Consider the following 26,895-nt stretch of genomic DNA (forward strand, 5'->3'; position numbering starts at 1 on the left):
AAACACTTTGTTTAGAAAAAAGGACTATTACTTGTGGATGCTCGGGTTGCGAACGTGATCTGTGCAGGAGGCGTGTTCGCAACCCACAGCGTTTGCAACCAGCAGTGCCGTGTCTGCACACGTGCAGGTTGCGATTCAGTGTTTCTGCGCATGCACAAAGCGCGATTTAGCGCTTCCATGCATGCGCAACCACTGAAACCCAGAAGTAACCCGTTCCTGTACTTCCGGGTTTCAGCAGGTAAAGGTAAAGGGACCCCTGAGGTTGCAGTGCTCATCTCGCTTTATTGGCTGAGGGAGCCAGCGTACAGCTTCCGGTAACCCGAAAAAAATGCAACCTGAAGCATCTGTAACTCAAGGTATGACTGTACAACATAATAATTCCTAGATAAAACACAAGATCTTTCTGCTCCCTTCTATCTCTGTGACACTTACTCCCAGTCGTTTATTTCTGGAAAAAAGGTGGGGGAACTCACCATGAAGTTTGTTTTGTTTATTGCAGGTCTAGTCACAGTGCCCCCCCCCAACACGGGCAGTCGCTAAATGTAAAATGTGATTAATAAAATCAAGCAGACAATGATCTAGATTGTAAATGGCCACAACTTTATAGATTACAGCCATTGGGTGTGTATCTGTTCCTGCACCCCCAGACAAAAAATATATTTCATTTTTAAAAGGTAAGGGAACTCAGTTTCCCCGAGTTCCTGCTCCAAACGCCCCCTGCTTGCCGAATGTGGCCCTCCAGAGGTTGACTAGACTCCAGCTGCCAGCATCCCCGGCAATCAGCCCAGGCTGGCTGGCATGGATGATGGGAACTGGAGTCCCAGCGGGCGCAGATTCCCCCACTCCGGCCTGTTACAATGAACTGCGCTTCCTAGGATTCTTGTGGGAGGTGTCGGGAAAGGGAAAGGCCAGTGGAAAGGAGACGAGGCCTTTTTTGCGGGGGGGGGGAAAGAGAGATAGAATGGGGGGGGAGGACTCGGTTTCCCATGGCGCACCGCGCTGCCGGACCGGAAGCGGCTCCTCCTCGGGAGGCGCCTTAAAGCGGAAGCGTCGTGCCGGGGCGGGGCTGCAGTTCCTTTCGGGCCTCGCTTGACGCGCAGACGGAGTCGGAGCCGCCGCCTCGGAGAAGGAAGCAGCAGTCGACGCCGACGCCGCACCAGCAGCAGCAGCAGCTCCGAGCGCGAAGAGCACCGCCGACGCCGCGCACACCTTCTCTCCCTCCTTCACCTTTCCCTTCGTCGCCTGCAGCACCATGGTAAGACCCGGCGCGGCCCCTCGCCTCCACCGCCCCCCCACCGCCCGCCCCACACACCGGGCCGCCATCTTGTCTCCCGGCCGCCATTTTGAGGGGGGCTCTCGGGGGCCCCTTTCCCCCCGCCCCACCTGGCTTTGGCGGCGAAGGTGCCTCTGTGGCTCGATGTAGCGCCCCCCCGCCCCCGCTTAGCCCCTCGCCTCCCCCCCCCTCGCCGCATTCTGGCAGTCACATGGGGAGGAGCTATTTTCTGTAGTGGGAGGGGGAAGGGAAGCCCCTCATCCTCCTAATCTCCTCCCCCTCCCCCCACCACACCCGACCTATATATCACCCTTCTGACGGGGTATGATGCTGGATGGAATCTTCTTTTTTTCCTTTTACACCCCCCCCCCATTTTGTAGAGCTGGATGAGAGAGGGTAGAGCCCAGGACCCCCATAAGTGTGGGGTGTGCAAATGCCTTCCGAACCTACATTGCCCTTTCTTGCTTCTTAAAATGACTTAATTTGAAAGACTTGCGCAGAGGGAACTCGCTGTCCTCTTCCTTTCCCGGACCTCTGTTCTTTCCCTGCCGCCTCCGTTCCTCCCTCTCTTCCCCTCTCCCTTCCTTTTCCACAGCAGCTTCTCTCTACGGAGATGCAGGTTGAAAGGGAAGAGGGATATATAGAGGAGCCTATTGTGTGTAAGTCGCGGGGAGGGGGGAGTCAAGACTCACGTGGCTGTGGCATTGCAGCAGTTTTATCCCCCACCCCACTCAAAAGGCCTGGATAAAACTATTTGCTCCCTCTCCAAATAGCAGGTTCTAAATGCTGGCTGAATGTGGCACCTCTCCTAAAATGTCTATCAAATGACACTCTCAGGCTTGTGGTTTATATCCTTCCTGCAGCGAAGAGCTGGCCTGCCAAGAGACTCCTTAATAGTTGCTGGCGAGAAATTCCTGGGCTCTTAATACTCTCGCCTTTTTCTCCTCCCCTCCCCCTTGCCAAAATTGCTCTCTATTGCCAGTTGTAAAAACGCACCCCCTTTTTCACTTCCCAAACTCTGAACTGGACAGGCTGCTTCCCTTGCCCGAGATTTGCACCCCTCCTAAGAGATCCTGCGCTGTTTCCCAGCTTCTGCTGGTGACAATAGATCTCTCCCTCTCTTAAGAAAAACCACAGTCCTGAGCACGCATCTCCTGAATGCTGCCACTTAACCTCTCCTCTTCCTCCTCCCCCCCATCCCCTGGGACACAAGTCTACTTCCTTTTCTGGTGTTGGAGGCAGGAGGCCAAGCACCTCCCTCCAGACTGGCGGCTTTGGGGCACCTGCTGTCTCTGGTCTTGCATTCTGTGCTTTTCCCACCCCAGAAAGCTAGTGCCAGATTCCCGGCATCTCTGCTCCTGGCCTCTCCTGGGGGGCAGGCATGGAACCTAGGAGATTTTTCTTTTAAAAAAACACTCCCTGGTTGGTTTATTTCCAATTCTGGCTGTTAAATCGCCCATACATACCACTCCCAATCCTGCCTTCCATCATCATCCTAACCTTAACCTGAATCCATTTCCTTCTATCTCTTCATTTTAGCAATGGGAATTTCTGACTCTGTTTAAAAGGTCAATTGGATGGGCCCGTGTGTGTGTGTGTGTGTGAGAGAGAGAGAGAGAGAGAGAGAGAGAAGTCTGCCCCAAATTCACTGTCTAGTAATTTGAAGTAGTCCTAGTTAAAAAAAAAAGTTTTATGTAGCTTAACTCCAGATGACTCTGTGTTGGAGTCAGTTTCTTCACAGAACCTGCTCTGACCAGGGTAGGGAAAGGCATCTAGGTTTAGGCTCTGGAATCTTCTCCATAACTGCCTGGCCTCAGTAGCCAGCCAAAATTTGTGGTTGCCTTAAACCTTTTCCTCTTCATTTCCTGTAGGGATGGGGAGTTTGAGGCTTATCTCTATTGCACATGTGCTTTGAAGTTGCCTCTGCAGCGCAGAGAAAATCTCTGCTCCCCAGTTCTGAGCTCAGGAAGAGGGTGGGGGCTGGTCTGTGTCATGCTCTACTTCTGAAGCACTCAGAATGGGGGGGGGGCAGTTATGGCGCATGCTTTACAGAGTTTGAAAGGATTCTTATGGCAAGTGAGTTTGCGGGTCCATTTTTGAGCCTTTGCTAATTTGCATGGGTTTAATGTAAGTTCTTCTGGATCAGCCTGGATGTCATTCTGAATAGCTTAGTTTGTTAGCTTGTGGAACTGATAATGCCAAGGTTGCCGGGTTCAGACACTGTATGGGACACCAGCATTCCTGCATTGCCGAGGGTTAGACTATATGGTCCTCAGGGTCCCTTCCAAATCTGTGGTTCTATGGATCAGACCAAAGGCCCAGTCAGCCCAGCATCCTGTTTTTCCACAGTTAAGCAGGCCATGAGGGCAACCTGGTGTTTCTCTCTAGCGACTGATATTCAGGCACAGTTGCACCTCTGAACATGGGCGGGTCCACATAGTCATCATGTGTGGGAAGCTAGTAATCTTGTCTAATCCCTTTCAAAGCCATCTGGGCTAGTGCACATCACCACATCAAGTGGCAGCGAATTCTGTAAATGAATTATGCGCCACACGAACAAGTATTTTCTTTATCCGTCCTGATTCTCCTGCCATCTGGTTCATTGGATAACCCAGAGATCCAGTACTGTGAAAGTGGGAGGGAATGCATCTTATTCTCTCTCCCACATGTGGAGGCTTTGGTGTGGCTATTGGCTGACCCCTTTCCCTTCTCCCACCCACCCACCCTCCCTCCCTGGGCAGGCATCTGGCGTAGCCGTCTCCGATGGAGTTATCCAGGTCTTCAATGCCATGAAGGTGCGCAAAGCATCCACCCCAGAAGAGGTGAAGAAGCGCAAGAAAGCTGTGCTCTTCTGCTTGAGCGAGGATAAGAAGAACATCATCCTGGAAGAGGGGAAGGAGATCCTGGTGGGGGATGTGGGGGACACCATTGATGACCCTTACCTCTACTTCGTCAAGATGCTGCCGGACTGTGACTGCCGCTATGCCCTTTACGATGCCACCTATGAGACAAAGGAAAGCAAAAAGGAGGACCTTGTCTTCATCTTCTGGTGAGGACTCCCTCCTAAAAACAAAACAAACTAAAGCCTACTCTGGGGCTACTGCCAGGCCACCCCATATTCCCTGCCCCCAGGCTCCCGCCCTTCCCGTACTCACGGAATCATGTTGAAGAGTAGTTCCTTTGGCCAGAAAAATGCTACCAAGCAAATGCAATCAGAGTAGAGGGTCTGGTGTGTTTGGAACCCTTTGTTGGAGACTACTTCCCTGGCTACTTTTTCTGAGCTGGACACGGATTCTATCTGCTCCAGCCATCCCCCTCCCCCAGTCTAGCCTTGCTTCCAGATCTCATGAAAAGGCTTATTCAGGACCTGTCTTGCCACTCTTCTTCCCGGGTGTCAAACCAAGGGCTGTTGATGCCTTGGAAAGAGTTGAGAGCAACCCGCTGGAGAAGATAGCAAGTGACTGAGCTTGGCTGAGGGCTCTAGGATTTTCAGGGCAGAACTCGAGGATTTCACTCTGGGCACCTTAGTTCATTTCAGAGTTGACAATGGGGGCAGAGCTGCTTTGATGTGGCTTACCTGGAAGTCCTAGGGATAGGGATAGATCGCTGCCTCAGGCACCTTCAGTGCTTCCTGGCACTGTTGACATGATAACGTGGGGATAAAGTCCTTTTAGGGAAGCATCCCTCCACATGTATGCACCCGCCTCCCTTATACCTGGGATGCGGAGAATAGAAATCTGTTGCCAAGCAGTTCAGTTTGTGCCCATATCAAATTGTGGCATGGCAACAGCACAACCATTTTAAACACCCTGTATATCTCAGGTAAGGGGGTGTGTGCAAGGAAATTTGGGCTGTCCTGTTGTAGTCTTCAATTTAAAAGGCTGTAGGTCATGGAATCTGTAGCACAGAACTGGGGAAACCTGGGCCCTCATGATGTTCCTGGGCTAAACTCACCATTGGCCATGCTGGCTGAGACCAAAGGCAGTCCAACAACATCTGGAGGATCACAGGTTTCCCCACCCTCTGTTCCAGCAGGTGAGGAGGGAAATGTCTTTGTCCCAGGATTCCGTTTGAGGAAGTGACTCCATTAGGCATATGGATGACGTGGCTGCTGCTATACCCTTAGGCATCCTCCCTCCTCCATCCTTGTCCGCTCCTTGAGCTGTTTTCACCCTGTTCAGACTAAGAAGGGAGGATATATATTTGTTAATCCCATGGGAATTGGGGCTGGTCACGCTCCTGATGTTGAGGTTGCTGTTTTGTCTCCCCGCAGGGCGCCTGAGTGTGCCCCCCTGAAGAGCAAGATGATCTATGCCAGTTCTAAGGATGCCATCAAGAAAAAATTAACAGGTGAGAACTGGTGTGGTTGCCTCTTTCACAGCAGGGGGATAGGAGTTGGGGACTGGTCTGCTGGGGGAAGGGCTGTAACTCAGCAGTAGAGCACAGGCCTCTTACGCAGAGAGCTGCCAGAAAGTGCCACTGTAATTATTGTCTGTGTAGTGATTATCGTATATACTTGTGTATAAGCTGACTTTTTCAGAACATTTTTTATGCTGAAAAAGGCCCCCTCTGCTTACACTTGAGTGAGGGTCCCCTTTGCTGCTGTTGGCGGCGGAGGAACAAGCAGCCCGAAAGCAGCCCTTTTGGGCTGCTTGTTCTTCCTCCGCTGCTGCCACCATTGGCCTCTGCCTCTCGGCAGCAGCCTGGGGGGGGGGGAGAGAAGCCCCCTCTGCCATATGCATGCATGCACACACACACGCACTCTGGCCCACCAGGAGGTTTGTGGTGTGGTGAACTGGCTTATACTCAAGTCAATAAGTTTTCCCAATTTTGGGTGGTAGAATTAGGTGCCTCGGCTTATATTCGGGTTGGCTTATACTTGAATATATACGGTAATTTTGTAAGACGCTTTTCTCTTGTGATTGCCTCTGTGCAACCATCTTGGAGGGGCAGAAACTGACCTTGTGAGAATCAAATTGACACTGGCCTCTGCTTTCCTGTGCCATGGTCCCATCTGCAATAAGGCTCCCCCCCTCTCCCAAAATGGAAAGAAGGCCTTCACTTGATCAGAAGTGGCAAATGGTAGGGACCAAAGTTTAAGGCTTGGTAGTGCTGTGCTCAGAGGCTCATAGAGCAGGGATGGCCAGGCTATGGCCCTCACACTATGTTGCTGGACTGCTATTAGCCCCAGCCAGCATAGGCAGGTATGCTGGGAGTTGTCCAGTACCACCCTTCATTTAGAGGTTTGAGCCTCCCCAGCAATGTTTCAGTTATATCATTGTGTGTTGAATCCAGAATTAAGTTGGCAATGTTGAAATCAATGGGACAGATTTAGACATTGATTCAGCGCTATGCATCTTTGAAATGCCGTTAAAATGGCTGTTAACAATGTAGTGGTGAAATATTAATTTAATAGTAATTTATTATTTATACCCCGCCCATCTGGCTGGGTTTCCCCAGCCACTCTGAGCGACTCCGAACCAAATATTAAAAACATGATACAGCAGTAAACATTAAAAACTTCCACAACCAGGGCTGCCTTTGCTTCCTGAATAAACAGTTGATTGGGCTGAAACCCTACTTTTGGTCCCTTCTATGTTGCCTTCTCATTCACCTTCACTCTCGTTGTCTGAAAACAGCATGCTAATTCCCACAACTGTCTCCCAACTTTGTACCGGCCCACACTTCTCTCCACTTGAAATTGACTTGACCGCTCTCTCCAATCTGACCCCCCTCCCTGCATCTGAATAGCAGCTAAGCAGGCTGAATGACTTTTCAGATGTCCATAAGTTTCTTGGGCAGCCTTCGCTAGCCTGACGTCCCACAGATGTTTCAGGATTGCAGCTCTCACCAGCCCCAGCTTGCTGGGGACTGTAGTCCACGATCTTCTGGAGGGTACCATTGGTGGAGGCTGTTCTTGAGAGCTTTTTCCAGCTGCCACCCGACAGTGACTTTGGCTGTGCAAATTGCCAGTGCAATTTGTGCCTGCTACAAATTGCAGAGGTGGTGGGTTGTTGAGACTGGGGAGCTGTGGTGGTGGACCAAATACAGAGATTGGGATTAAAGGGGTGGATAACAGATGTGTGTGGGGGGGAGGCATTGTTGTTCTTCAGGCTTTGTTCTATCTCTAGTAGCTGCTAGTGGGGAAGGGGTGCTGTTTGATCTGGGGATCGGCCTGTTGAATTGGCTGGGCAGGAATGCATGATGGAGGTCTGCAAGAGCCACTCATGTCCCCACCTCTTCCCTTGCAGGGATCAAGCACGAGTTGCAAGCAAACTGCTACGAGGAAGTCAAGGATCGCTGCACCCTTGCGGAGAAATTGGGCGGCAGTTCCGTCATCAGCTTGGAGGGCAAGCCCTTGTGAGCCACCCCCTCCCCCGTTGTGCCAGCGTCTTCGGAGCTTCCATATTATTGGCCCTGTGCTATCATTTTTTGGGGGTTCGGTGGGTGGGACGTGGGGTGGGTTCTCCGTTTTAGTTAGGTTCTGGTTTTCTGCCTTCTCACCTTTTTACCCCCTCTGGTGCTCCCTTCTCATGAAAGCAGCTGCAGCCCAACCTTGCGGCTGCTGTTAAAACTTGCCAAACCAGCTACAGCTCCTTCTCCCTGTTCCCCGGCCCCCCGAACCTTCCTCTATCCTTCCCCCCCCCCTCCAAGCCTAGACTCTTAAGGTGGCATTCCTTGAGGCCCCACTTCTTGGCTGCTTCCTTCACCCCATGGGACCATTGGTTTCCTCCATTCCAGCTTTGGGACCACTCTCAAGCAGGATTCCACTCCTGGCCAAGGCTTGAATATGGTGTGGGAGGGAGGGCAAAAGGAAGGGGGCACCTAAAGGCAGGGGTCTCAAATGGCCCCTCATTCCAAAATTAGTCCATCATTCCCAGTGTGTAAATTTTTTTTCTTTTTTTGGTCTCTGTATGTGTGTTTTTGGAAAACAAATGTGGAATGGCAGCTGTGTTCCCGGCCCCCCCTCCCAGTGACCCACAACCCCTCCCTCTTTACCGCCATAGTGGCTTTGTGCTTGTCCGTAGTACTGTGTATAAATGAGATATTGTGGAGAAAGTTGCACCCATCTCAATGTTGGGGGTGGAATTAACAAAATATGGAAGCAGCACCAATGATCTTCAATAAAAAAATTAAATAATGCTACCTCTTGGGTGTGTCTGTCTCTCCCCCCCCCCTTTTCTTTCTCAACCTGAGCCTTGGGGGTTAAGCACAGGGCTGTGTGTACTTGGTGTTAAAACTTTCCTAATTCTCTGCCAAGAAAAGCAACCCATTCAACCTGTGAGTTGCGCCAGGTCACTAAATCTGCTTGTTGTTCTGACAAAATTCTACCTCTACCAGAGGTCAGACAGAATCCCCCCTCCTTTTCCTCCATCGGTACTAGAAACCTTCAACCACCTGTTTTTCTTCCAGCATTAACCAGGTGATGCCCACATGATTTCCGCCCCATCTCTCTAGCCACAAGAGCTAGAAACCTGGGTTTCATTTTAAATAAAACCCGATGATCATGAATCTAGAACAAACACTTAAAGTTCCGTCTCATCTAAGACTCCTAAAGCAGAATGGATAGAACATCGCCTTTCCTTCCAAAGTCTCTCTTGAGGAAATGGAGAAAATTTAATGGAAGAAATGTTCGCCTCTCCTTGTGACTTGCTCCCTGCTGGCTTAAAAAGTTAATAGCTTACCAAGCACTGCTGGGGAAACTTTCAGTAGTTAAACCTCTTTGTAACCTTCAAAATATGCTCTTTCACGTTTCACAGAACTTCTTGCCTGCTGGAAGTATTCGTGTGTGTGTGTGTGTGTGTGTGTGTGTGTACATACATATATCACAAGCTGAATAGAAAACAGCCACTTCCTCATTTATAACACAGGCCTATCATAGAAGGCTTTTAAAATAGTCTGATGCTTGGACTTTGGTCCGTCCATAGGGTGTGGTGAAAGCACACTGGACGAGCTTTGTGCTTTTCTTTTGCTGCATTAAGTCTGATGCAGAAATGATAACATCAGGAAGGTGCTATTGACACTTCACGGAGGAAAGTGAATTATATAGGCCCCAAACCCAAGTTACAAGAAGGGATTTTGCCTAAACTTGGGGAAGAACTTGCAGAGGGTATTACGTAGTTATTTGTGGGGAGGGGGAATTGCACCGGGAGATGGCCTGTTTGCTTACAGTGTTTTTAAGCAGAGTGCATATTCACCTGCTACAGACACTAGGAGCAGATCGCCTCCGTTGTCAACCAGTTGTGCTCCATTACCTTTTGGATCCCTTTCAACTCCTGGGGGTAATCAGATTTGTAAGAAGCGGATTGCCTAAAATTGTGACTTGGCCCCAGGCTGAATTTTTTTGTTCTTTTTGATTGGTAGAGCATGAGACTTAGGGTCATGGGTTCGAGTCCTTTGTTGGGCAAAAGATTCTTGCATTACGGGGGGGTTGGACTAGACGATGCTTGTAGTCACTTCCAACTCTATATAAATTCCATTGCTGGCTCTTGAAGGCAGCCTCTCCTAACCTGATACCTTCCAGATGTTTTGGACTACAACTCCCATCAGCCCCTGCCTGTGGGGCTAGTGCAGTATGCACTTGAGAGCACCAATCCCACTAAGAGGCAGGATTCTGTGCCCACCTAAGCCCTTTGCACATTGTAGTAATTGAGACTCCTGGAAGAGCTGCCTCCAGCCCCTGCCTACCTGCCTGCTTAGATCTCTCTCCTTGGGGTGTGGCTGGCCCAGTTACCTGCTGTCGGCCAAGGCAGACCAAAGTCCTGGGTGGGGTTCGCAGCTTTCACTGCCATCTCCTGTGCCTCCAGCATCCCTGAAGCTGAGTCATAGTTCCACTGCTCAGTCTCTCCTTCCCAGCTGGGCGTCAGCCAAAAGAGGTTTGGGGCTCGGTTCAGAAAGGCAGCGCAACACCCAAGCTTTGTGGGGGAACGGGTGCTAGATTCTCCTTTGCCTCCTGCTCAAATGCTGGGGAAAGGCTGTAACTCAGTGGTAGAGCACCCCTTGGCCTACACCATGGGTAGGCAAACCAAGCCCCGGGGGCTGGATCCGGCCTAATCGCCTTCTATATCCGGGCTGCAGATGGTCCGGGAACCGGCGTAGAATGTGCCCTTTTATTTAAAATGCATCTCTGGGTTATTTGTGGGGCATAGGAATTTGTTTTAATCCCACCCCACCCCCCCAAAAAATGTAGTCCGGCCCCCCACAAGGTCTGAGGGGCAGTGGACTGGCCCTCTGCTGAAAAAGTTTGCTGACCCATGGCCTACACAAAGCTCCAGGTTCGATTCCTGGCATTTCCAAGTAGGGGTGGGCATCGTCGTCCCCCTGAACCCCAGCGGAACGGCTGCTGGACCACTGAGCTGGAGGAACCAGTGGTCCAGTTCTGTAAAAGCTTCCTGGCGTTCCACAGGAATCCTGTCCTTCATCTCCACAGCAGGCCCATGAGGAATGTGGCTGGTCTGAAAGTGTGTTGGGCCCAAGGCTGTCCGGAGCCATCTTAGCCCGGCACTCAGCGTCACACCTCCGTGGCGCAATGATTATTAGAGGCTGGATGTAATGGCCTTTCTACCCTTTTATTAGCTGGGGATGTGGCTTGCTTCCTTCAAACATCGCCGCCTGTGAAGCTTCTCTGAGGGAGGCCCTGGTCGCCAGGCCCAGAGTCCCACCTTGACGGCACCATGGTTTATTTTACTTTCATTTTAAAGCAAATTTCACGGCGAGGCTGTTTTCTACCTCTCTAGCACTGAAGCCTGGGAGTTTGCCTGCCTCTTGCACGCTTTCCAGAGGCATTTGGTTGGCCACTGTGAGAGGATGCCAGATCTTTGGCCTAATCTGGCAGCACTGGTTTCTAAGTGCTTGCAATTTGTACGATGTTTAAGGACAGAAATGACCGGGGGTGTGTGGTACTGTATTTTGTTGCTTTTATAGCTGCTGGTAACTGGGATTATTCATAATTTGTGAGAGTGTGTTAAATATCTGCCATCAAGTGTTCATTTTTTATTTTTTTATTTTATTTTTTTTAAAATAATTTTTATTCATTTTTCAAACACATAATAAAAACAAATCACAAAACAAAAACTCAAAATGCAAAACGTTTCAAGTGTTCATTTTTTAGACCAGGGGTGGGGAAGCCAAGACAGCCTTCCCATCAGCCCCCTGCTGACATGGCCGATGGATAGGGATGATGGGAGTTGTAGTTCATCAACATCTGGAGGGCTACCGGTTCCCCATTCCTGGTTTTAGGTGTCTGTCAGCGTTTGCTCTCAGTGGACAGGAGATAGCTTACACATGCTCAGAGGCACTGCTGTTAGCTTCACATTTTCAAATCTGTCCTTTTAAAGTTCAGAATCTTTTTAAGAGCAAGTTGCTATTGATGGCTGTACATTGCTCAACTGAGACTAGTTTCCTGAGCGCATTTTGAAAGACCAATTCCCCCCCCCCCACCCTCTCCTATCCCTTTGCCCTAAAGCGAACTTGTGGTTAAGGAGTCTCAACTCTTCTTGGTCTCTATTCTTGATGACACATATCCTTTTTTCCTCTTGCTGAGTGGTAGAGGCGGAGCTTAACTTCTAAATGAGTCACACAAAGACCCAGGCTTTTCGCGGGTGGGGCAGGGAGGATGACCCAGTTTTCTTTTTAATAGTGTCTCTGAGCTTGCACAAAGTTCCTTCAGCACCAAATAAGTCCCTTGGTGGGACAAGGGTGTATGGCATAGGTGCCCCACCCCAATCTGTCATCAGACTTCTTTCCTGTTGGATTATTCTTCCTGTATTCTAATCATATGTCTCTTCCTGTGTAATTTCAGAACTGGAAGGGGCAGTGTTTTATTTGATCCCCCCCCCAAAAAAAACACACCCCTTTTTCATGGTTGTGTGACTTGAGGGAAAAGAAGTGCCTCTGTGTAATACAAAATATATACAGTATATTTTATTTATGCATGTGTATATTGGATTTTTAGATGAAAATCAGAAAGCAATTGCTTTCTCTTTGATTCCCAATCACTACCGGTAACAGTCCGTTGACACTAAAACAAAATCCATTGCATGCTTATTTGAGAGTAAGCCCATCAAACCCAGGAGAGCCTATTTCTGGGTAGGCCTGGCCATTCTAATCTGAGGTAGCTAGCTCTGGTGAGAATGGTTTAGTTGGTTTAAATCCAAAACACTTTCATCTCTGCCTCCACCCATGGCTAGCATGTGGCCCCTAACAGATTATCCCAGAGGGAATGCAGCCCTTGATATATATATATTTTAAGCAATTTTTAATTGTTTTTTGTTGATTGTCTGTCCCTGGACGGGGCTTTAAGCTAAGAGGCTGTGACCAAGAAGAAGGTCTGAGAGTAGGAGAACCGTGTAATTTTGGAAAATAACTCATCAGTGCCCTTGTTTGTGTCAGGTGCATATATATGGATAAAACACAGGGCAAAGCATTTCTCCCAAAGAAATAGGAGTGTGCATGTTCTGATTAAGCTCCTCCCCTTGCCCTCCAATTATAATTGTCATGGTAACTTAATTAGAAATTGGAAGAATTCGTTGCTCTTGAGAATGACAGGCAGGGGAAATGAGCTCATGCAACAGTCAAAAAGTGGGCTCTGCTGTCCTCTGCAGGCCAAGCATGGTTATTGCATGACTTTTCAAAGCAGCTCTCAAAACGCTGAATTAATTTTTTGTCATTGGTATCCATCTGTCTCAAGAGACAATGGAGCGCACCTCTGGAGGTGAAGTCAAATCGCTGCATTAGCAGTGCCAATGTGACCTGCCTAGTCTGCCAAGGACAAAATCGGGAAGTTTGTAGATAATCCAGGTTGGGCCTGGAAACCAGACATCTTTCTTTCTGATTGTTTTTTTGCAAGTTTTATTATTATGCGCAGTTATTCCCCCCCCCCCAAAAAAAAAACCCCACAGGGTGGGTGGTAGGAAGAAGAGAGATTAATTCTGCAGTTCATTTGTTTTTTAATTAAGTGGATAAATTTACAGTACATTTTTGCAATGCATTTAAACTTTGCGATAAGGTGATTTCTGCTGCAGCAGAGAAACCTGGTCTAGCTGCAGGTCCTTCATTTACAAAAGGAATAACAATATTCCCTGCTGCATTTAAACCTATCTGCCTTGGCAAAGCCTCTGGGTAACTGTATCTGGTGATGAGTCACTTTTTCCCATCAGAGCAAGGTTCCACCCTGTGTTGATTCTGCAAATCAGGGCTGGGGAACATTTTGCAGCTTGGGGACTGAATTCCCTTCTGGGCAATTTTTTTTTGAGGGGTGTGTGTCACATGCTAGTGATGGGTGGGGAGAGAGGGAGAATCAGGTGGAGATACACATGCCACCCTTGTACAGGAGGCTAGTTTCCACACACACACACACCAGTGCCTGTCTGCCCCCCCACCCAGGTGAGCAAGAGGCATTAGCAGAATTCCAGGACATATTCCATCCAGGCAAAAACACTCAAGGAAGATGCAGAGCAGGGCCAATGTGGGGTGTGGCTTGGGGAGTGAGGCTGAGGCCCTCTTCTCCACTCCTGGTTTCTCTGGCTGAGTTGTTCATGCCTTTGTTCCAGGCTGTATTTTTTTTTCCCAGGGGTTCCAGTGTCACAAATATTTTTTAAAAAATCAAGCTTTACAGGCACTCTCTTCTCCCCTATGGAAAATAAACTGTTTCTTTAAAGTCCCAGTTTACCATTACAAACAAAACAGAAGCGGAATCTCTTGTCTGTATATAAAGTCTGATTACTCTTGCAGCTTCCTGCATTCCCTTCTTCCCAGGACAGAAAATGGAAGTTATTCCTGACAGAAGAAACCTCCTCAAACTGGAGAAATGAGATACTGGGGTCTTGAAATATTTCTGCCTCCTTGCATACACTTTTACAGTGGTGCAGTAGAGAGCGGAGAACACTGGTAAGCAAAGCCCTAGGAATCCCCACCACTCTGAGCAGAAGTGTTGACATCATCTGCCAGAGCGCCACAGTAACTGGTGGCCCCTTCCATCTCTGGCAATTGGATGAGGTGATAATAAGGCTTTCAAGTTTGTTTTATAACAGTGGGGATGAGGAACCTTTCGCCCTCCAGATGTTGCTGGACTACAAATCCCATCATCCCTCATGATTGGCCACGTTAACTGGGACTGATGAGATTTGAAGTCTTAACTGCAACATCCAGAGGGTCAGAGTTTCTCTCTCTTGGGCATAACTTCCTCCTTCTGCTATAACTGAATAAAATTTATCCATCTTATCCTAAAGTTATCTTGGCTTTGTTTACCTTCCCTGAACCTAAGGTTTGCGTATAACATTAAACTACGGCTTGGCATTGTGTGAATCTAGCCCAACAGTTTAAGTATGGCTTTATTTGACGGTGATCAAAAGTCACTCATTAACTAAGCTTTGTAGTTTGCTTAGAAACCTCGGTTCATGTTAACCATAGTTTAGTGGTACATGCAAACCCTTAACTATGGTTAAGATGCTGCCACTGCCCCACCCCTCCAATAAAAACGGTTCTGAATACTCAGCTGTTCCCGCTGGTGCTTTTAACTATTCTGTGCTGTAATCAAGGCTTAAGTGAACATCTTCTGCAAGATGCCTCAGCGTTAACTGTGGCCAGTGACTTGTCCATTAAAGCAAATTCATTGCATTTCTAATTAAAAGCCTAAAGGTTTACATTTTAGGTGGCTGAAGATCTTTTAGCAGATTTCCGTTTGTTGTACATGTTGAAACCCAGGCATTCGGCAGCAAGCACTGCTGAGATCTGCATAGTCATGCTGAGTTTAATAAGCTGAGCATTGTGGTTCTGCTACTTTTAATGGATGGAGTGGGAAAATGGAGCAGCATAGCTGCCAGCACTTATGGACCCTCCGTGGGCTATGGCGGCCATCATGGTGAGCTCCTGCACCACAGACTTGAGCACCATGCCATTGTGTGCTACAGATGGGGAATTTCTGTGTTCTGTTCTCATATAGGACAAATCTCCAAGTTCCAATTGCTGTGAATGAATATTGGGGACAGCCACCTCTGAAGCCAAACTGGTGTTTAGGATGCACTCCAAGCTAAACGTAAGAACATACAAAGAAGAGCCCCACAGCTGGATCAGGCCAAAAGTCTGGGGAAATGAGCTCCAGTTCCCATTTAGCAGTTTTGCAGAAGTCAGCCCTGGGTCATTTGGCTCTTTAATTAGTTCTCTTTTCCCTCCTAGAAAAACGACACTTTCTTTTAAAGTTTAAAGAACAAATAACTTCTAGTGCATGCACTTGCAGTTGCAGATTAAAATATACAATACAGGCAGGTGATGCTTAAGTTGCTAATACGCTCCCCAGAGTTTACAAAAAAAAGTTTGAGTTTGTTTAAAATCATTTAAGGTTTATGATTTCTCTATTTCCTTCTGAGGAAACTGAATAGTTCAGTGAAACGAAGTTTGTTTTTTTTTTTTTTTTGATAATATTTTTATTAAATTTTCACATTTTATAAAGACAAACATACACACACAAAGACAAAGACAACACGTATGAAATTTCATAACCTTACTTTCCTAACCCCAGTTCTTGACCTCCCCCCACCCCCCCTTCATACATCCTAGTTCAATTACATTAACTCAGCAAGTTCAAATCTCTCATCCATTGCATATTATTACTGTATCTATATATATATGTTTTTTCTTTTTTTTTTTTAAAAAAAAGTCATTTACTTAGCCAAATTTTACTTATCCAATTTTCTTATAAAACATTAAAACCTTTTCTAAGGTCGTCTCGAGTTCCTTCCACGAATTTCCCTTTAATCTTAAAAATAGGTCATAATAATCAAACACAAAAATCATAAAGATTTAAAAACAAGTTCTCCTTTCCCCCCCCCCCAGCCCCGGTTTCTGTCCCTTCCAAATGTCCCCCCATCCATAACAACAGTTTTTAGCCTGGGTTCCTCACATCTGAGGCCTTTAAGTCCTTGTCAGTCTCTCTTTGCCGATCTTGTTGATAACCCTCCTCATTGGTCCTCAGGTTTCGGGGAAATTTCAGCTCAGTCTCATCAGGATTTCTTCCATCCAAAGTACTTGACACCAGCTGCTGCAGAAGATCAACCAGTCCATACTCAAATAGGAAGCCCCAGTCATATTTCTTATTTCTTTTAAAATCAGGTATTCCAGATGTTCCGGGGGCTTCCTCCCTCCTCTTTCGCATCTTTCGCAGATTTGTAATCCAAGGGTCTTCTTCTTTGTATTCTAACAATGTAGGCTTGTGGTTGGTAGTCTCCATCTGTGCTACCCCTTGCTCGCTCTCCCCCTGTTCCGGAGTTATCTCTTCTGATTCAGCTGCAGATTTTTCCCCAGTCAAATCCATTGTACCTTCAGCAGAGTCATTCATTTTAGAGTTCAAGGTTATGAGTTGTTTACTCATGACCGTGGTCTGCTCCTCCAGTTTTCCCACAAGAAAAAACATTCTGTCTAGCTCTGCCTGTAGTTTTCCAGCTGCAGCCATTGCAATGTTTCAATGTTTCCCCTAGGGGGATTCTAGTTACTTAGTAGTCTTTTCCAATAGTCCTTTACTTTGTTATTTCCCTACTTTGCTTCCAACCACTTTAGTTCAAATGTAACAAATTAAGTCCAAAAAGTGTTAAATAATAGAGTTTTTCACTTTCACTGCCCGTTTGACAGCTCCTTTGACAGCTGTCAAACTCCTCGTTCCTTATTCTCCAGCTCACATAAAAGGACACCCCCGGGTCTGGGGGGGGTTCAAACAAAAACTTCTAAAAAATCACTCTTACTCTCCAGCACACATCTTCTTCTGTCAAATTCATGCAAATCTTATCTTTTACAGAACACCAAGGAAAGAACTCTCCACCTTAGTTCTCCGATCTTTGCTTTAAATTTTCTGTAGGCAGGGGGGGTGCGGACTTCCCTTTAGCACATCCCCCGATCGTGCCGAATTCAAAGATAAGCTTTTTAGAGTCCAAATTCCGATCTACTCACGGATTAATTAGAGTCCGAATTTCAGGGAAGAAAGTCAGCGGTCTCCGGCCATGGCTCGCGGCTTCGCTCCACTGCAGTAGCGGTCTACTCACAGCACCACGCCACTCCCCGTACCCTCTCCGCAGCCTTTAAAAAGGCTCTTCGTGGGTCGGGGGGGGCGCTTTAGGTGCCCGCCGAGTCACCAGGTCCGCAGGCTTCCGCGCCTGCGGTTTCTAAGGGTCCCCGCGTCGCCGTCGCGGTGAGACCCGTTTGCAATGGAGCCGATTCCCTCCGGAGCTCGGAGGGAATCCGCCATTACTCGGATCGCGCTAACCCGGAAGTCCCCAGTGAAACGAAGTTTGTAGCTGGCATCCCGTTAAGGCTTTGTTCAACTAGGTTTTTCTAATTTTTTCCTTAAACTTTTTGATTTTTGTTATTTAGTTTAATTCTATAAGATAATATTTCTAGTCGATTACTTCTCATTTCAGGGATTTTCACGGTATTTCATTTGTTTTGTGTAATTTCTCAGTTCTGTGACTGTCTTTTTTCTACAAGTTGCTAATACGTCTTACACAGATTAATCCAGTGTTTCCCAACCTTGGGTCTCCAGCTGCTTTTGGACTACAATCCCCAACCACTGATCCTGATAGCAAGGGATAATGGGAGTTGTAGTCCAAAAACAGCTGGAGACCCAAGTTTGGGAAACACTGGATTAAACTGTTACAGACTAACTGAGGTAGACAGCCGCACAACATAACATACCTGCTGCTCTGTTAAAACTGTGATAACTGTATCAACTGAAAATAACCGTCACAGAGGTGTATGGCATCATAGAGTTCTATAGCTCTTGCAATTAGCACTTTACATATGCAATTTGGAGATGCTAACATCCCATAAAGTCCACCCGGTCTCATGTCCTGTTCTCACCGTGGCCAGCCAGATGTCTCAAGCAGGACCACAGCACTCTGCCCACCTGTGATTCTCAGTAATTAGTATTCAAAGGCATCCTGCCTTCAACAGTGAAGGTGGAACATTTGAAATATGAAACACCCCCATCTGCATTGGCATTCCTCCTCATTGGGGTTTAGTGGTGTAGTGAGGCCATGGAAAGGCCCCGCTACTGCCACCTACTGGCAACTCTGCAATTCTGTTTCAGTTGCAGCCTTCCACGGAGCCTCATATTTTTCACAAACTGCCATCAACCCTCCAACACCAAACCTCAGAGAGTCTTATAGGGGAGTGCGACTCCTTCAGAGAAATTTTCAACCCCCAAATCATGAAGCCTGTGTATGAGAGGTCCTCTGCCTTTCCGCGGACTGCAAACAGCCCCAGAGAACAAGGTTAACTATTTCCACCACTCCACAAACATCACAGTGTTCAGAGTCTATCCTCCCAGCGGTGGTGGATTTGTGCTATAACATTTCAGCAGCTCCCTGTGCGACACCAAAATCCAGTGCCTCCTCATTCCTTCTGTTGTCCATCATTGTTCTGGCACCCCTTTGGCGCTCTCTCAATTTGGCGGGTGAACCTGTCATGCTCCCTTAAATGCCCTCTGCTCCCAGACCACGACCTTTCCGTTTAAAAAGTCAAAAAATTATCCAGTGATGGGCAAAAGCAGAATGCCATCCACAGACCAGAGTCCGTTTAAACCAGCTTTTAACTTTCCAGAGTCGTAGCCCTCTGCTCCAGAGCCTCCCTGACCATTTGTCCAGCCATGCCATTCCCTCGAATGCTCACCCCAGCTGGAACCCAGCAGAACCAAACCAAAAGACTCGCTGCTTCAAATTCACCAGCCGGTGTTCAAGAGTCTACTGTGCTCCCGCTGGTTTCTGAAGACCCATCTGCTTGCTTACCTGCGTCTCTTGCTTTTAATGGGGTTGTTTCATTCCATATCTTAATCGTGGATGATTATAATTTAATGCTTTAATGGGATGAATTTTAATTGTGCCTTTTTTTTCATAAGTGGCGGGGGTGTACGCTTCAATCCCTGTTACATACTTGCAAACTGCTTAGCATTTTATTTGTATACTACTTAGCAATCTTGGCATTAAGTGGCATATTGAGTAATTGATAATAGATTAATATTTATTAATTTCTATGCTCCCTGTGCACTTAGCTGAGTATTTAACTCTTATTTAGATTGATTGATTGATTGATTGAGGGCTATTGACTGTCTGGCTCCGAAGCGCCCTCTCCGATTGCATGGAGCCCGGACAGCCCCGTGGTTTTCCCCGGAGCTGAGGGTGATGAAACAATCGTTGAGACGGCTAGAGCGCCGGTGGCGGAATACTCATTCTGAATCAGACCGGACACGGGTTAGAGCTCAACGTCGAGCCTACCAAGTGGCAATGGCGACGGCGAAGAGGGCCTTCTTCGCCGCCTCCATTGCATCTGCAGAAAACAGCAGCAGGAGACTTTTTCAGGTGGTTCGCAGTTTATCGGAACCACCTGTACCACCGGGGCCTGGTAGGGACCCCAAGATCTCCTGCAATGCTTTTGCAAAGTTTTTTGCAGATAAAATCGCTCAGATTCAGAAGGAGGTAGACTCCACAGTGGGAGCAGGGCCAGGGCGGGAGAGTGCTAGAGTTCTGTCTGGTCCTATTATATGGGATCAATTCCAATCTGTTACCTCCGAGGATGTGGACAGGCTGCTTGGACGAGTGAAACCGACCACCTGTCTCCTTGATCCTTGCCCATCCTGGCTGATAAAAGCGAGCCGGGAAGGGCTGGGCGATGGGCTTTGCGGGGTGGTGAATGCTTCCCTCTGTGAGGGAGCCTTCCCAGACCCGCTGAAAGAGGCGGTCATTAAACCGCTTCTTAAAAAAACATCTTTAGACCCGGCCAATTTGGCCAACTATCGCCCAGTCTCAAATCTGCCATTCTTGGGCAAGGTGATTGAGCGGGTGGTTGCTGAACAACTCCAAGCACGCCTGGAGGAAACGGACCATTTGGATCCCTTCCAATCGGGATTCAGGCCTCACCATGGGACTGAAACTGCCTTGGTCGCGCTGGTTGATGATCTCCGGCGGGCTAGGGACAAAGGTGAGAGCTGTTTCCTAGTTCTGCTGGATCTCTCAGCGGCCTTTGACACCATCGACCATAACATCCTTCTGGACCGTCTAGAGGGGCTGGGAGCTGGGGGCACTGTTATACAGTGGTTCCGCTCCTTCCTCCTGGGTCGTGTTCAGAAAGTGGTGGTGGGGGATGAGTGTTCAGACCCTTGGGCCCTCACTTGTGGGGTACCTCAGGGTTCCGTCCTCTCCCCCATGCTTTTTAACATCTATATGAAGCCGCTGGGAGAGATCATCAGGGGGTTTGGACTGGGTGTTCATCAGTATGCAGATGACACCCAGCTCTACCTCTCCTTTAAATCAGAACCAGTGAAGGCGGTGAAGGTCCTGTGTGAGTGCCTGGAGGCGGTTGGAGGTTGGATGGCGGCTAACAGATTGAGGTTGAATCCTGACAAGACAGAAGTACTGTTTTTGGGGGACAGGAGGCGGGCAGGTGTGGAGGATTCCCTGGTCCTGAATGGGGTAACTGTGCCCCTGAAGGACCAGGTGCGCAGCCTGGGAGTCATTTTGGACTCACAGCTGTCCATGGAGGCGCAGGTTAACTCTGTGTCCAGGGCAGCTGTCTACCAGCTCCACCTGGTACGCAGGCTAAGACCCTACCTCCCCGCGGACTGTCTCGCCAGAGTGGTGCATGCTCTGGTTATCTCATGCTTGGACTACTGCAACGCGCTCTACGTGGGGCTACCTTTGAAGGTGACCCGGAAACTGCAATTAATCCAGAATGCGGCAGCTAGACTGGTGACTGGGAGTGGCCGCTGGGACCACATAACACCGGTTCTGAGAGATCTGCACTGGCTCCCAGTACGTTTCCGAACACGATTCAAAGTGTTGGTGCTGACCTTTAAAGCCCTAAACGGCCTCGGTCCTGTATACCTGAAGGAGCGTCTCCACCCCCATCGTTCAGCCCGGACACTGAGATCCAGCGCCGAGGGCCTTCTGGCGGTTCCCTCATTGCGAGAAGTGAGGCTACAGGGAACCAGACAGAGGGCCTTCTCGGTAGTGGCGCCCGCCCTGTGGAACGCCCTCCCATCAGATGTCAAAGAGATAAAGAATTACCTGACATTCAGAAGACATCTTAAGGCAGCCTTGTTCAGGGAAGTTTTTAATATGTAATGCTGTACTGTTTTTAACACTGATTGGGAGCCGCCCAGAGTGGCTGGGGAAACTCAGCCAGATGGGCGGGGTAAAAATAAATTATTATTATTATTATTATTATTATTGATTGATTGATTGATTGATTAAGAACAAACCCCAAAGGAAGAGTTGTATTTTGCACCCTCTGCCTCAAGGTGGTGCCATATTAATTGCCCCAGATCTTGAAAAAAAATATATGTAAAGTGCAAGAGAGGATTTATATCTCTGAAAATTCGTCACGGCCTTTCTATTACTGTATACAGTTCTTTCTACTGAGTTGTCTCCAACTAAGTCCTGATCAGAGGAGGCCCAGGGAAATTAATAGCCACAGCTAACTTTAAGTCCATTGATTTCAATGGGTCTGCTTAGTTGGATGCAACTCATAATATTTCTCATTCTCCCCCACTGTGTATTTTATTTGCTCCTTGGATCTCCTTCTTTACCCTTTTCCTACAGGGAGGTACGGACCCCCACCCCCCCACCTCCATGCTGAAAAGCAGTATATTTGCACATTCATTCACAGAGGTATATCACAAATAATAATTCAGGACTGAAAAGACCTGCGGAGTAACTGAAAAATCAATAAAGATATTCTATTCAGCTTTGTTGCCACTGCCACCACAACATAGTAATAATAATAATAATAATAATTTATTATTTATACCCCGCCCATCTGGCTGGGCCTCCCCAGCCACTCTGGGCGGCTTCCATAGAAAGCAAAAATACAATAAAATATCACATGTTAAAAACTTCCCTGAACAGGGCTGCCTTAAGATGTCTTCTGAATGTCAGGTAGTTGTTAATCGCTTTGACATCTGCTGGAAGGGCGTTCCACAGGGCGGGCGCCACTACCGAGAAGGCCCTCTGCCTGGTTCCCTGTAGCTTTACTTCTCGCAGTGAGGGAACCGCCAGAAGGCCCTCGGCGCTAGACCTCAGCGTCCGGGCAGAATGATGGGGGTGGAGACGCTCCTTCATAGCCATCCTTTGAAACTCGCATTTCTCTTAATTTTGCAATGCAGTTCTTCAGCCAAGTGATCTAAAAAAAACAGATACAGTAGGGTAAAGTGCATTTGGTATCTTTTGAATTTGGACTGGCTTTATGTATGTGCTACTGTTGTTTTAAACCTATTATTATTATTATTATTATTATTACAAATTGTTGCAGATATATTGGAAAAACAAGAAACGGGGAAACCAAAATTAGCAGATGAACCTCTCCTTGCTGCTAAGGCGATATTTTAGTTTGAAAAGTTGATCCAGATTTGTGTAATTAATATGCATAGCTGCAAACTTAGAGCTGATGAGCATAATTTCTGCTGAAATACGAGAGTCCTGGCATTCCACCAGCCCTTGAAGACACACCAGTTGAGACAAGCGTTCCCCCAATCTCCTGACCCAAACCGCCCGTGCTAATTGCGGCCTTAACCCTTGTGATTGTTATGCCGTTTTAATTGGCTTGTTTTACTGCGCACGCTAATTGCAGATGCTTTGCTGTTTTGATGGAACGGATTTATTGAGTGTTTTAATTACATGGGTTAATTTCGTACTGGTAACCCACTTAATATAAAGCATACAAAAATTAATAATAATAATAATAATAATAATAATAATAATAATAATAATAACAGAAGAGAAAGAAGAAGAAGAAAGGTGCTGTGGCCCCTGCAATTCTGTGCTGGACTTGCTTGCTAAATTTTCAATTTGTTCTGAAAAAGGATCACCTGCCCAAACCCCCAAATACAACGCCCAGACCCCAAACTCCCTATAGCAGATATGAAGGGCCTAGAGTATCTGCAGTGTTCCTTTGCGGCACTGGGTAGTAGTGTTGTAAACAAAATCTGCCCTTTTCCCCTTATGGGGTATCCAAGAGCCCATATAGAGTCCTTATATAGGTTCCCTATTGGTAGGAGAAAATAACAGAGGCCAACCAGAGAATATTGAGAAGCAAAGCAGCTAGTAAGCTTGATCTTTATTGATCTGTTGCAACAGGGTGCTCCCCTCACACGCAGGAGAGGAGAAGGACCCCCAAAAATGCTGTGCAAGGGCTTATAAAGACTTTTGAAATTCCCATCCTGTAGACCAAGACCACCCCTCCATACATCACACCTACATCACAGAAAGGGCGGTTTACAGCAGAAATCTGAGTGGTTTGTTTACCACCTGTCTGACAGGTTACCTGTTTAAGGGTCACTTGATTGGATTGCCTGGGGAGCCTGGCCAGTCTTTTGTAATGATAAATACTTAGTTCCTGAGCCAGGTCACAGCCTCACACCCTATTCATATCTTAAATGTGTCCTTAAGACAGGATTTGTGAAGGAGAAGACAATGCGGAGGCTTTTCCATTTTGACCTTGAAGAGAAATAATTGAGGTCAGTTTGGGAATAAAAAATGGTATCAGGTCAGTCTTCCTGTGCTGATCTATGTACATGCTTGGTTGGTACACTTATGAACATTGAACATATATCCAAGACCTCAAAATTCCTATCACAGTAGCCATGACAGCCGAGTTCTCCCTCCACTCTTGGAGGCAGCATGTCACCAACTGCTGGGTGTTACAACTGGGGAGAGTTGCCCTTGTGCTCAAGTCCTGCCTTCCCATTGAATCCTCTGGCTGGCCACTGTGAGACCAGGATGCTGGACTACATGGGCCTTTGGCCTGATCCTGCTGGCAGGCCTCTCCTTAGGCTCTCCTGCTTCTCGGTGCGGCGCTCCAGAGAGTGGTTAAAAAGCTGTGCCAACGAAGAGAGAAGTCACAAGTTCATCGCCGAAGAACATGACAACGTGCGCAAGAAACGTTTAAGGCATTCTGCAGAAGTGCAGCAGCCGGGAGGTGGGGGCTGGGGGGAGGAGGAGGAGCACGAGGGAGAAGAAAATTATTTATTCTTAAACTCCGGGAGAGATCCAGGGACCTCCTCCCCCCAGCCTGCCGCTGAGGGACCTCCATCATGCCTCTGCGCTTATTCATTAATGTCCTTCTTCTGAGCGCATACATTTCCCCCCAGCATATTAGCGACGTGGGAGCTCCTGACATAAGGACATGATGCGTTGCAAAGGACAGCATGTTTTCTTTCCCCGTTCCCCTCTCTAGCCCGCCCCATCCCCAAGGTTTTAAACAAGATGTTTAAGAACATTCGGCGAGGAAAATCAGATAATCCACATCATAAATTTTCAAACCCGCCCCTGTAGCAGCTTGACCTCAGCCACCACCACAAACCCAGCCCAAGTAAAACGTCTTGCAAGACTGCCCCTCCCTGCCCCACCTTCCACTGGCCAGAAGATGCTCAGGGTATGGTTTTGGTGAGCCTCCAAACTGGTGAGAAAGCCAGCCGTCTACAGCTTCCTGTGTACCCTATTTGTTAAAAGAAGGCTCTCTATAGATTTTCCTAGGAACATCCTTCCAGTTCCTTCAGCGTTCTTTTAAGTTAGGTTGTTGCTTGCCAGCAGGCTGAAGCTGAACGATGCCACCTGGTGGTTGGTGAAATAAACGAACAATGTTTTTCAATGCACTTGAGAGTTGTTCAAGTAACACAGTTGATCCTAAAACATCACATCATGTGATTGTTGCATGCAGACTCCTCCAAGTGTCCCTGTTTTCCAGGGACAGTCCTGGATTTACAGAAGCCACCCTAGTTTCTTATTCGATCACGGAATGTCATGCTTCTCCTTAGACTGTCCCCATTTTCATCAGAGAAATGTTGGAGGGTATGGAGTCATGAGACTCCTGAGACAAGGAGATAAGTAACTATACAACCTTTAGAATTCATCTGAAGGCAGCCCTGTACAGGGAATGTTTATTAATGTTTTATTATGTTTTTATATATGTTGGGAGCTGCCAAGAGTGGCTGGGGCAACCCAGTCAGATGGGCGGGTTATAACAACAACAACAACAACAACAACAACAACAACAACAACAACAACATAAAATAGGATCCCTATTTTCATTGGAGGGTGTCTTGCATGGAATGAATTACTGCTTTCATCATCCCCTTGAGAGACAATGACCCAAAGGAAACAGTGTGTGGGGCTTGCAAGTAATGAGAATAAATGTCTCTTGTTATTTAGTTATTTTTTATCCAACATACCATGCAATTGCTGAACAGATACTCTTCCACTGATGAATCCCTCCTGCGAGAAGCTCAAGACGAAGCCTTCAGCAGCATGATTAAAATACAAGACTTGTTTGGAAGAAGGTTGAGCCAAGGCAACCCTAGATTCTTAGGGCTGCAAAAATGACCCAGAGCTATGTTAAGAGAGCTTTGTATGGGAGAACTGGGCCAATTGCATACTGAAGCTATTTGGAATGCAAAGTACGGTAAGCAGGATCTGCCTTTGAGAATCTTGGTTAGAGAGCAGAAAATAAGTTTAAAAAGTTGCTTATTATAGGAAATGCACTACTTGGATAGAAAAGGTGTCTAGTTGTGAACTAGCTAGTTTAGACAAGAACAAGTCACAGGCACACAGCACTTGCTGCTTTTCTTTCCTCAAGAGGGTAAAGTGTGACCTCTCACCTCCAGGTCTGAGAGAGTCGTACAAGGAAGGGTAAGTTGCAGACAGGATGCAACCTAAACCACAATAAGCAGGAAAAGGGAGAGATCAGCATAGAGATGGGTACATTATGGGAATCTGGGGGTTCCTCACTTTATCTTAAATCCATAAAAACCCCTCTTTTGCAGACTGGGTTGCACCCAAACTTCCAACTCGAGGTGTATCTGAGGTTGCCCTCATTGCAAGGGCCTGAGACAAAACAGGAGGTGCTGCCCTGCCCTGCAGCCTGTGCCGCCCACCTTGCCCCCTCAGCTGCTGGCAGAGAAGCGGTGCCCGCACTGATTTCTGGTGAGATTGCTCCGATTTCATATGAGACCTTGCATACGCTGCAAGATCTCATGTGATTTTGGCGAGATCTTGACGGAAATGGGTACAATCTCACCCCAGATCAGCACAGACGCCCGTGCTGCTTCTCTGCCAGTGGTGGAGATGGGGGGGGGGGGCAGAGAAGGGTGCCCATGGGGGTGCTGCCTTGGGGAGGGGCTTCTGCTGCCTGTGGTGGCTCTTCCTTGTTGCATGCCTGGGCCCCTCCCCATGGCTGGGAAGGATGGGGGGGGTAGAAATTCAAGTCAATTCACACCCACTCCCCCAGATTTCCCACCTCCTGGAGACACACACACACACACACACACACAGAGAGAGAGAGAGAGAGAGAGAGAGAGAGAGAGAGAGAGAGAGAGAGAGAGAAAGCTACATGCATGCATTTCACTTTCTCCAAAGATCAGAATTATAAGCAGGATCCCTTCCAACAGAATTAATTTGCGCTTGGAAAAGCACATAAAGCTGAAAGAGCACAAAAGTGGGAGAGATCACCACTCTTCCTCCTTCCTTCAATGCGCTTTTCAAGGGAGAAACAGGATACTGCTACCCCCCCACCTCATGACCAAGTGAGCAGTGATTTGTGGCAGGGGCTCAGAGGCTTTGCAGGTGCCACTGCACCCATGGGCACCACGT

At 47.7% G+C, this 26,895-nt stretch overlaps 1 protein-coding gene and 1 long non-coding RNA gene across 2 annotated transcripts; one reads left to right on the forward strand and one right to left on the reverse strand.

Annotated features, from left to right (window-relative positions):
• The first annotated feature begins 1,064 nt into the window (after nucleotides 1–1,064).
• CFL1 (cofilin 1) lies at nucleotides 1,065–8,419 on the forward strand. Its single transcript, XM_079957675.1, has 4 exons — nucleotides 1,065–1,255; nucleotides 4,015–4,322; nucleotides 5,547–5,623; nucleotides 7,525–8,419. The coding sequence occupies exons 1-4, from the start codon at nucleotides 1,253–1,255 to the stop codon at nucleotides 7,635–7,637; spliced, it is 501 nt and encodes a 166-aa protein (XP_079813801.1). The 5' UTR covers nucleotides 1,065–1,252; the 3' UTR covers nucleotides 7,638–8,419.
• LOC307205374 lies at nucleotides 7,564–9,960 on the reverse strand. Its single transcript, XR_013833986.1, has 2 exons — nucleotides 9,276–9,960; nucleotides 7,564–9,239 (listed from the first exon to the last, which is right to left on the reverse strand). It is a non-coding gene; the product is annotated as an uncharacterized lncRNA (long non-coding RNA).
• Nucleotides 9,961–26,895: the final 16,935 nt, after the last annotated feature.

The sequence above is a fragment of the Podarcis cretensis genome, assembly GCF_951804945.1.
Source record: "Podarcis cretensis genome assembly, chromosome: 16".
NCBI lineage: Eukaryota > Metazoa > Chordata > Lepidosauria > Squamata > Lacertidae > Podarcis > Podarcis cretensis.

Excerpts from the sequence above, each read along its gene's own strand:
- CFL1 (XM_079957675.1), top strand. Across the intron at positions 4,323-5,546 it reads GACCTTGTCTTCATCTTCTG|GGCGCCTGAGTGTGCCCCCC; the intron begins GTGAGGACTCCC and ends GTCTCCCCGCAG. Across the intron at positions 5,624-7,524 it reads CATCAAGAAAAAATTAACAG|GGATCAAGCACGAGTTGCAA; the intron begins GTGAGAACTGGT and ends CTTCCCTTGCAG.